This window comes from Lepidochelys kempii, chromosome 10, assembly GCF_965140285.1.
Source record: "Lepidochelys kempii isolate rLepKem1 chromosome 10, rLepKem1.hap1, whole genome shotgun sequence".
In the NCBI taxonomy this organism is placed as follows: Eukaryota; Metazoa; Chordata; order Testudines; family Cheloniidae; genus Lepidochelys; species Lepidochelys kempii.
In genome coordinates this window covers 80,271,296-80,282,912 of record NC_136389.1, presented here as the reverse complement: position 1 = coordinate 80,282,912, position 11,617 = coordinate 80,271,296, and the positions used below count along the sequence as shown (strand labels likewise).

The following is an 11,617-nucleotide window of genomic DNA, read 5'->3' as shown; positions in this document are numbered from 1 at the left end:
CTTTTCTTTGCACAGACAGACTGAAATGCATGAAGACTGGAGTTTTTCAAAGGGGCAGAGGCATTCAGTGTCCAACTCTCATTGAATTTCAGTGGGATTTGGACTTCTAACTATGAAGAAGGCAAAAAGAACTTTGAAAAAGGTAAATATCACAAATGGTGAACTGTAAATTAGACCATTTTTTTTTAAGTTAAATAATCAAAGTTACTATCTGAAATGGAGTAAGGGAGAACTGTTCTTTTTTAAAGAAGTGACACAACATGAAAGTGTCCTTTTAAAATACTGCACGTGACAGATGTAGCCTGTGATGTAGATGGTATGGCCTTATGCAATAAAACTAAGCAAAAAGAAAAAGATCAGTACATTATCTCAAGAGCTGGCTTTAAATGATGGTTACATGTTTTGACACCATCGTGACAATAATTGTTGTAAAATAAACAGAAAAATAATAAAGTAGAATATTAATATTTATGCTGCATGACATCAACCAATCTGGTCCCGATCAAATATCATTTAAAGTGTGATTATAGTTTGAAAAGTGACTGTGAAAATGGCACCGTGGCATTCCATGCTTGTGTCTCACTGACTTCCCAATCAAGTTTGCTTATTTTACAAGTGAGAAGATTTTTTTTTCTAACTGCCCAAATATCATAACGCCATGGTATAAATATGTGGTACGCCCAGACCCTGATGCAGTTCTGGCTGACTCGTAGGAAAAAAGATATATTAGAATTGGAAAAAGTACAGTGAAAGGCAACAAAAATAATTAGGGGTATAAAACAGCTTGCACCCGAAGAGAGATTAAAAAGACTTGGACTGGTCAGCTTAGAAAAGAGATGATTTAAGGAGGTCTGTAATATAATGGACTGGGGTGGAGAAAGTGAATAAGGAAATGTTATGGACTCCTTCCCATAAAACATGAACCAGAGGTCATCCAATGAAATTAGTAGGCTGCAGGTTTAAAACAAACATAAGGAAGTCCTTCTTTGCACAATGGAGTCAACCTGTGGAACTCGTTGCCAGGGGATGTTGTGAAGGCCAAAAGTATAACTGGATTCAAAAAAGAATTGGATAAGTTCACTGAGGATAGGTTCATCCGTAACTATTAGCTGAGATGATCAGGAATGCAACTTCATGTTCTGGGTGTCTCTAAATCTCTGACTGTCAGAAGCTGGGACTGGACAATAGGGGATGGATCAGTCAATAAATGGGCTTGTTCTATTCGGTCCCTCTGAAGCACCGGCCACAGTCGGAAGGCAGGATGCTGGGCTAAATGGACCATTGGTGTGGCCCAGTATGGCCATTCTTATGTTACGGCAGCCTTGTAAACTCACCCTGATTTGAGAACTGAGCAGTACTGCGCCTGGCTTGTGCATTCTTACTCATTATTGCTACAAAAAATAATGAATCAGGTCCCCCAAAATCATGACATTGACTTAAGTTCATAAGATTTTTTTTTAAATAATAAATTTGGTGTTCTTTTGATGTGCCTTCCAGTTTATTAATTTTTCAGGGTCACATTTTCAAGCTTTTCTCTGCAACTATGAGGGCTAGAAACTGACTATTTTAAATGAAAGCTGAAATTCTCACAATCTCAGGACTTCAGAAACTGGGGATTTATGAAAACAAATATTGGGAGACTCAAAATAAAATGGCAAGAGGTAGCCACATTAGAAATGAACAATGCAATTATCAACTGTACTGATAACAATGCAGGAGCCAGAAAACTCCCAACATTCTCCCATGGCTGGGTGGGCTTGGAGGTGCTAACAGGAATAAAAAGTAGGAAAATCACATCTTCCGTCAAAAAAAGTAAGCAGATTTTACCCTGAATTCACAAAGGGTGCAGATCTGCTAAGGCAGGAAGGGCCTTTTATTTAGTCACTTTTCTGATCACAACTGCACCCCGTAATCCAAATGGGATTACAAAACAATGCTCTGCAGTCTTAGCTGAGTGGCTGTGATATAGACTAGTAGAAGAATGGCAGTACAAGCTTCCTGAGAACCATGGGGCCAAAATGCCTCAACAGTGTTTGAAAAGTGACTGGAGATCTTGGGTGCCTCCATTTTTGGGTGCCTGATCTGAGATACTTAAAAGGCATAAGATGTTCTCAAAAGGGTGCTCAAGCACTTTAAGAACCTAAGAACGGCCGTACTGGGTCAGACCAATGGTCCATGTAGCCCAGTTTCCTGTCTTCCGACAGTGGCCAATGCCAGGTGCCCCAGAGGGAATGAACAGAACAGGGAATCATCAAGTGATCCATCCCCTGTCATCCGTTCCCAGCTTTCTGAAATTCAGGCTGCTTCAAGGCATATCATCAGGTTGTGCATTCCAAAAATGGAGGCACCCAAAACTGCCAGTCGCTTTTTAAAATCTTGGGCTTCTCCACTAAGAACTGAAGAGAGACTGAATAACTGCAAGGCCTTGATACTGCAAACTGATCCCCGTGGACTTAGTATTTCAGGATCAGGCCCCTGATTGTATTCTGTCCTTTCCACCAATCCTGTCACCCATTAATTTGCTAAATGTGTGTGTGTGCATGCGGGTACCCACACACACACTTCACTACATCCCAACTGGCATACTTGTTTTACCAACCGGCATACAGAGCAGCACACAAAACTACATTTTTAAACAGATTTTCTTTAATCCTTTTTTCCACCCCCTTGCTCTTGGCCTCCCTTCATGTATGAAGCACTGGAGACAACTGGAGCCCTCTAGTCAGAAAGGAGTTGATTTTTTTTAAGTGAATTGGCATGGATTTGAGCCTGCAATCTTCACTCTGGAAAATCTAAATTGACTCCAGAATGCCTGAGGAGAGACTGCTCAGAACTTTATTTAAAGACAGAAAAATAACTGTTCTTCCCTCTTTGGAAAAAAAAAAAAAAGACAATGAAAACCCCCTATATGCGAATACTTTATTATCAATGAGTGACTGGTATTAGCTTTTTGTCTGGTATTAATAATATTTCAAAAAACCATACATCAAAATTAGGTCTTTTTCCTATTTTTGCTGTATAATTTTTTTAAATCTGTATTGTAAGAATTATATAAGCCAAAGTGCATTTTCCTTTTTTTGTCCATATACACATTGCACCATACATAAATAATTACATTGTAAAAATGACTCCATAATTACAAGTATAATATATATTTTCATATAATATATAAAACTTTATATTAAATCTAGGTAGATGATATTTGGGATAGTCTGTGTTTGTTTCTCTCTCTCTCCCTCTCTCTCTTTTTTTTCCCTTTCTTTCGGCAGAGGCTGATTGTTATCTACTGTTGCTGAGTAATATCTCCAACCAACAAGGACATGACGTGATGAACTGTCTCGAGTAACATGGCCCCCATCCTTTAGCAAAGCTTATCCGAACGCTGTTTGGGTCGTAGGGCCCATCTGCATAATCCAGATCCATGGCGTGTTGTAAGAGGCAAGACTTCTCATAATCAAATACCTTTATCGAATAGCCAGGCATCACTTTGCGTACTATTAAAGTCCTACAATTGGGAATGTCCAGTGTTGGGGAGTTGACGAAGATAGGATGCTCACTGCGATTGTAGGCCCACACACCATCCGGTTCTTTGCTAAGTAAAATCCCATAGCCAATTTTACTTCGAGTCCTTCTAACAGTCTCACTCCTATTTTCCAGGTTTAGCTGTCCGAGGCAGAAGCCATTTCCTTGAGGTAGGTCATAAAATATACTGACAGACTGTTCATACACTGTGTAGAGGCGTCCCACACGAGTCCGATGTTCCCAGTAGGCAACGTTACACCAGTGGCTCTGCTTAATGGCATCAGGTGACATACTGGCATCTGTGGGGGGGAAAAAGAAAAGATACATTCAAGGTTGCTGATATAGCATTGGCCTATTTCAAGCCACACACGAATAAATAACCCTTTTAATAATTACCACTGCTTGAAAATGACACAAGGAAAGAAACCCCAAACTAAGTCAATCCCACAGCAAACCCTCTGTGCCTAGATCAGAGCCATCCAAATGGTCTACGCTGTGGGCCGTTCCAGCGACTTATCAGGATCCCGCAGATCCCACCTATTACACTTCAACATTTGTATTGTGATAGTGCCTAAAGGCCACAAGCAGGTTGGACCTTATGGGCTAGGTGCTATACAGACATATAAACAATGGTCCCTGCCCCAAAGAATTTACAATCCAAAAGACAAGACTTAGCAGGAGGATGATACAAACCAGGAAGGCCAGACTGGGTGGTGGGTCGGGAGAAACAAAATAAATACGTAACAGGAGGTGCAAATTCTTAGCTGGTTAGTAGCACTGATTACAACTTAGGGGGCTGAACATGCAACACTGACTCAGGCGAGTCATATTAACTGACATGAGTAGTGAAATTAACAGCCCCTTAAATTTTCTGGAGGAAGGGGAAACCTAGCTGACTGTAGAGCTCTTCCTCTTTAACATATAGGTAGGGGTCAAGGAAATCAAAAGTCTCAGCCTGCAGTGCTCTGTCTTGGGACACAGAAGCCTGGAATCTATAGCCTCCATGGTATGCTTTTCAATATTAAAGGTGAGGATGGTCACAGGTCTGACAGTTCTCACTGATCACAGCAAGTGACTCAACTGCATAGTTTCAGACTTTAGTATCCCACATATTATCTGCTGGCCAACTGCACTTTTCCTCAAATACCAACAGAACCAAAGCAAGTTCCTTCATGTCCCACCTGATGTCAGGGGACGGGGGAAGTATTTTATCAGAATACCAGGGAATAAACTCCCATATTAACTTAAACATTAATATTCTCCTTTGACAATCTAGGAGACCAAAGGACACAAAATGTCGGTGAAATTTCTTCCAACTCAATTTTGAAAACAGAAGTTACTTCAGCCAGGCCTTCACTATCATCGTCATGGAACATATAAAACAATGTACCTTGGTTTTCAAAGGCAAACTCATATTGACGTGTAATGTACAGATATACCCATGAACTGTTATTACCTGTCAAGGTAAAGGATTTGAATGCAAGCATATTCTGGAAGATTCCTCCTAGCTAACAATCTTTGACACAAGCTCTGGTGTCCCTCTACTGAGAACAAGAAATGTGAGGCACCCTTTCATGCCAAGGGTATAATATTTTCCATAAAACCATACAAATATTTGTATGTAACCTTGAATTACTGATCTTCCGGACCAACAGGAAGGTCTCTTCCTTCTCCGAGCCACGTTCAATAAAGAATGAAGGTATTGGGACAGTTGGAGGTGCCTTTAAAGTTCATGCTTATCACTATTTACAGTGCCTCTAGAAATTGTACAGGAATTTACACCTCTAAAAGGGGCCCTAAAAGGTGAAACAGGCTCTTTCCAAACACGTAATCCTGATGCTTACAGGCCATTTTCCAAAAATCCACTCTGTGATTTCAAGGATGACCGTATAATAAACAGAGAGACTTCATCCATATTCTCCATTCTATCTGAGTCAGTGGCATTTCAATTAGCTTTCGCTTAGATCTTCCAGCTACTAGTGATATACAGCATCAGAGTTCTCTCGGCATTCAAAATACTAATGAAGTGCACAGATTAAACCCATCAGAAGAGTGAGCTATGCACACTTTCCTTCACCTATACGAAGCTCCTTTTTTTTAAGGACATTAACTTTGGAGTTAGATTTTTCGGCTTTAGATTTGTTTAGTGCTAAATGGTTTACTTTGTTGGCAAAACTATGTTTAGCTACAAGTGCCATGCTTAAATAAATAAGCAAACAAAAAATTAAAGAAAACAATTACTTCATTTGTTACTGCATGTAGGGACTGGTCTTTTCATAACCAATCTAAGTTGGCCACTTCTGTATAAAATACGCCTAACATTCTTGTTCTGGGCAAGGGTCCCAGAGCTATAAACCCGGCAAGGAGCTCTGCTTTGAGCCAGCCTTGTTCTATACCGTGCATTAAGCTCCCTGACAATATATCACAAGACCGTGGCCTGTTGACCTCTCTGCCTTCATGCCATCAAGTCTGATTAACTCACACACAGGGTGATGCCATTATTTTGCTTCAGAGACTCTATTAAGGCACCGGATTTAAAGCACAGGCCTACAGCCCCATTTCTTTTCATTCTCAGATTACACGGGAGTGGAATGGGCTTTCCTTCCCATTAACAGTCTTTGAATTAAGCTGCTTTGTTAGAGTTTAACTTGAGTTGTAGCTATACAACTTTAATGGGGGGGGGAAGCAGGAAGGAGGAGAAAAATGGTAGGTAATTGGGCTTTTCCACCTCTAAACATAGAACAGCCTGGCGAAAATCTGGCTGCAAGCAAGACAAGGATGGGGAATGTTTATTGTCGAGCACTAGCCCCTTTATGTTGATGCTCATGAGCTGTCACAGGCACAAACCTCAAAGGAAGTATGAGAACGGCTCTCCCGATCCCCCATACATCTGTATATATAATTTCCAGGACCCAACACACTCGCGCATCCAGGGGAATGGCTGCCAAGCAGAAGCTCCAGCCCTGTTTCTACGGAGTCCCCACCCGGAGGTTTGAAGGCATTTACATTGTGGGGAATGAAACCTGCTAGCTGATTCCCTGCTGCTTAAGGTGGCTTAGACAAAGGAGCAAGCCAGTGCTCAGCGACTACCAAAAATTTAGGGCAACATCCTGGACCCATTGAAGTAAAAGGGCAAAACTCCTGTTGACTTCAATGTGGCACGGATTTCACTCTCAGAGTCCTCCAGCTTTTGAAACCTGTTTTTCAACTTCCTCCGTAAAAGGCTAGGCAAGGCTAAAAGCATCTTTTGGCTCCACAAATGCTCTGGCTGTAAACAGGTTTTCTCAGAAGCTGCACGGTCAGTAGCGCTAACGCTTAAACAAAGAAATTTATCTGACTGCCTTTCATAAGCAGGCTACTAAAATTTTGGATGAAAAACAAGGTAGGATCCTGGGGCTGAATTTACTCCGACATTACACAGGCGATGGACTTCAGATAAGATTCTTCTTCCCAGGATCTTAGAAACAGAAGATGCATAAGGTCTATTAGTTAATCCAAATCCAGCTCCCATGACTGTTCTCAATAGTATGTTTTCTACTCTAGTTTGTAAAGCTCCAAGCAATGAGGTTCCCTGGCGTGCGCACAGACACCCCCGGGGAGATCGCTACACACTCTAATTGAGCTGTCAGAAAGTTTTCCCTAATATTCAGCCTTAATTTCTCCCTTCTTACTTTTGCCCTGTTACTCCGAGTGATATTCCTTGTACCACCCTAAATACATTCTCTTTATCTCATTACCACCTTCACTACCCTGTGAATCATTTCCGTGACCTGGTCTGTATCCCTAACAATTTCAGTTAGGGGTGCGATTCTCTACTCAAGTAGTTAAATTGTCACATCCCCAGTGTGGACATAATTATATTGGCATGAAGGTACCTTACACCAATACAGTATATTCCCCTTCCCTTGCATCCACACTAGGGGGGTTGTGCTGCTTTAACTATACTGTTAAAGCCTTACAGTTTGTGTGTGCAGACAAGCCCTTCGCCAGTTTATACAGATGTAGCTCTTTTAGTCTTTTCCTAACAGCCTTTGTTTCAAAGATTTATTTGATTCTATCAGTGAGGCTTGGTGAATCTGCAAGGAAACAGAAGTCCCCAGCTCCACTCTGTACTACGGCCTGGCCAACAAAGGGAAAACAGAAAGGTTAATTCAAAAACCACTGCTGGTTATGTCTTACTCACAAGTTCATAGGTGAATTTTGCATAAAATAGACACGGATGTGCAGACAGGTATCACTTTCATACGCTGCAAGAACAAAAGAAAGTGGCAACACACATCTCTATCTCCTAATCCCAGCTCTGTGGCTAAAAATCCAAAACAATGAGACAAAGGATGTTGCTGTAGAAAGCTCAAAGTTGGTATGCATTAGCGTAAGCGCTGTGTTTCTACATATACTGTGCCAGGAGAACTCTGGCTTTCCTGGGAGTGAGCGTGAGGTGGGGATGGAATTACATTTAGGCCAAGTGGGATGGGTGAGCAGAAAATACACAGTGGATTCACTGCAGCTTCCCCTTTCCTCTATTATAGTTCTCCTTTTCTCCACCCCAACGCTCATCCAGGAACACTCCGAATCTTTAAACCGGTGGTGGGAGGAAGGGGAGGGACAGGAGGGAAATACTTCCAATGGGAAGTTAATTTTGTTGGTATAGGGTTTTATACATACAGAAAATAAGACATTCATGGCTGAGTTTAGCAATATATACGCCAGTTTCTCACTGACATGTTCTCCATTCCTGAGCTACCTTTGATATTTAGCTTCTACACTTAGGAGCCCAAATTCCACCAAAATCTTTCTTTGTAACATATGGCATACCAAATCCAGCTCTGTTACACCTACATACACCAGTCAAGGTAGCTTTCCTGAAGTCAGCGGAGCTGTTCTGCTGCTAGTGCTTGGGCACGTCACTTCAGGGCCGATTTGTCAGCGTATTTCTACAGATAGGTGCCAAAATGCCTTTAAAAATCTGACCCTTTGTGCCTCCATCCCCCAATTGTGAAATGGGGATGTTAATACTTACATGGGGTTCTGAGCAGGAGTTCAGGACTCTTTGGCACTGGGTTACTATGGCAACAGATGCCTTAGAAATGCCGATAAATAAAATAAATGAGAGCATGTGCTAATACTGATTTGGTTTTTATTTTTTTTAGATCCATAATTAGCACAAGGGGAGGTCAGGCTAGAAGTTAATGCAAGCTGCCGTGATTTGCAGGCTGGCCCATTCCTTGCTGAAGCAATTAAAAGGGGAACGGGTATTAAAAGTGCTCTCCTGTTTGCACTGGAAATACCTTCTGGGCTTCCTGTTTGGAATGTCCACTGTCCAGCCTGAGAAAATGAGTGCCCCGGATGAAGAAAAAGGGCGTGTCTTGAGCTGAGCTTGATCTTCGGCACAATATACAATGCTTCTGCAGACGGACTATGGATTACGGTGCCCTGAATTGTGTTCAAGCTAGCTGTGAATTAGGTCCCTAATAACCAATGTAATAAGCACAGAATAGCACAGCTCTGAAAACAGTACCCAAGCACACTGAGCCTTCCTTTGTGTACAGCTCGACACAAGAGTCAAACGTTGAATTTCTATCTTACATATTTTTATGGGCCCCATTACCAAGGTATCTGAGCCCCTCCCAATCTTTAATGTATTTAGCCTCACAATCCAAGTTGGGGAAATACTATTACCCTCATTTCTTACAGCGGGGGAACTGGGCTGCAGAGAGGCTAAGCTCCCTGCCCAACCTCAGCCGGGAAACCTGTGGTAGGACCTTAAACCCAGATCTCCCAGATTCGTAGGCTACTCCTTAACCACTGACCCATCCCTTGGTGTGTGTCACCTTGCTTGTCAGTCTTTCAAAAGCCACTTAATTTAGACAGGAATTTAGCAGCAATCTGATCGAAAATTTAGTCCAACTTTATGGTACCCCTACTTTAAAAACAAGTACATCACCTATCATTACGAAAAGGTTTCGATCCTAGAGTGGAAGGACCAGAACTACTGTCACAATGAAAAAGACAACATACGTTTAAATGACTGCTTGTTGATCTTTTTTCTTTTCACAATAAGAATCACTGTCAAAAGACAAACAGCTGCACAATGGAATAACTGGAGCAGGGGTCGGCAACCTGCAGCACGCGAGCTGATTTTTAGTGGCACTCTGCTGCCAGCCGGTGCCCCGGCTGCTGGCCCCGCTCAGCCCGCTGCCAGCCTGGATGGACGGAACACCCAGGGCCGGCAGCTGGCTGAGCGGGGCCGGGACCCCGGCTGGCAGGGGCTGGCGGCCGGAACCCCAGACCGGCAGCGGGCTGAGTGGCTCAGTCCGCTGCCAGTCCGGGGTTCCAACTGCGGGCCCCTGGCAAGTGAAACCTTAAAGTACAGTAAATAAATGAAGACTTGGCACACCACTTCTCAAAGGTTGCCAACCCCTGGCCTAGAGAGAGGTTAATGTTGGGGCTGCGGTTTTCAAAACTGCATCAGGGAGTTCGGTGCCCAAATCCCACAGAAACTGACTGGGAGTTAGTCGCCTAAGTCACTTAGGTGCCTTTGAAAATCTCAGTCTGAATCCAGAAAATCAGCAAATTACATAGGCTGGACTGACAAAACGGGAGTCTTTTGTTCTCCCATCAAAGTCATCCCCATGTTTTTCTTCTAAACTTCACAGATGAAGTCTTTAAAACTGTATCCGCCGCCATTCTTCACATGCACACACCCAGAGATAAGAGAAAGGTTTATTCAGTTCTTGACTAGCTCACAGGCAGTCACAAGGTTAACCTTTCACCATCTCATAAACCCCAAATGGCATATTCCATCTTGGACTCTACCATTTTTAAATCCACCCTTTAAATAAATTTTTAAAGCCAAGCTATAAAAGATCTGCCACTTGCCTTCTGACACACTAAGCGTTAGCATGTGTCAAACTGAATACAGTTAATTGTCAAAACCTTTGGGCGGAAGTTAAAGTTCCTGTTCAACTAAGAAAATTATTCTAGGGAAGTAACGTCCAGCACAATCACATAACTTAGCCCTTTGGCTCGACACATTGCATTGACCTACATTAACAAAAGCACCCTTACAACCTGTTTGCTTTGGGCTCCAAAGCAAAAAATGAATCCCAACTCCGGCAAATTTCCCTTCCATCTTCCTAAAGGGCTGGAAACAGCTCAGTGAGTCACTATATCATAAAGAGCCCTTCCAAGTTCTCCAGACTGTTCACAGCACAATGAATTTGTAAACACTGAAGATTTTTTTTCTTTAACCCTTTGACCAAAAGCCTTTATCTCCTTTACCATCTCGAAAGAACCTACAGCCCATGGCTTACAGGGGAGTTAAATGATCAGCATGCTTTCTCTGGAAGAGCCATGACTTCATCCACAGTTCCGTGATGAACATGTATCCAAGCACATCAATAAATACTGTCAGCTAGACTCTGCTCTTCCCAAAACATGTCAAGATGACTTGCCAGGCACTAGTCATGGGAACATGCAGTTTTAGGAGAGTGAGTAAGGGAAGAAGATTCAAAGTTAATTTTGACTCATAAAAAGATCTGTTTAGATCCAAATATGACATAGCGAGTTCTTCAACCTCGCAAATCTCTAATCGGAATGAAGAACAGTAATTTGCAAGACTTAAGGAACTGCTTAAAAAGAAGTTTCTGAACCTCTTTGCAGTATTACTGCAGTATTTGCAAAACTGCATTAATATAGTCAGTGGTATTAACATAAATCTGTACTTGACTGAAGTCTCAGCCAGTCAAGGATTTCCAAAACACTATCAGCCAAATCAAATTCTGTCCTCAGTTATGTCTGTACAACCCACTGAATTCAAGGAGTTTGGAATGAGTATAACCAACCTGGCCTTATATTACAATTTCCCCCTGTCTATTGCCATCCAGTGAGAATACTATTTTGTTCCAGGTCTGCATGCCTATTTTCTTCTTTATAAAATACTAAAACATAACAGTTATATATTTCTATTGAAATGCTTAAATTTTATGAGGAGAGCAGAGGATGACTAACAGACGGAACTATAGTAGAAAGAACAGAAATCAGGTACTGAGCAGCTGAATTTCATTTGTAATTAAATCTTCCACGGTGTACAGTG

At 42.0% G+C, this 11,617-nt stretch overlaps 1 protein-coding gene across 1 annotated transcript in view; it reads right to left on the bottom strand.

The window, feature by feature from the left end:
- Window positions 1–2,906: 2,906 nt before the first annotated feature.
- Window positions 2,907–11,617, bottom strand: part of SMAD6 (SMAD family member 6) — a 76,670-nt gene continuing 67,959 nt past the window's right edge. Inside the window, exon 4 of the mRNA XM_073304417.2 lies at window positions 2,907–3,821. Within this exon, the coding sequence (XP_073160518.1) occupies window positions 3,280–3,821 (542 nt within the window). The 3' untranslated portion in view covers window positions 2,907–3,279. The remainder of the gene's footprint in view (window positions 3,822–11,617) is intronic.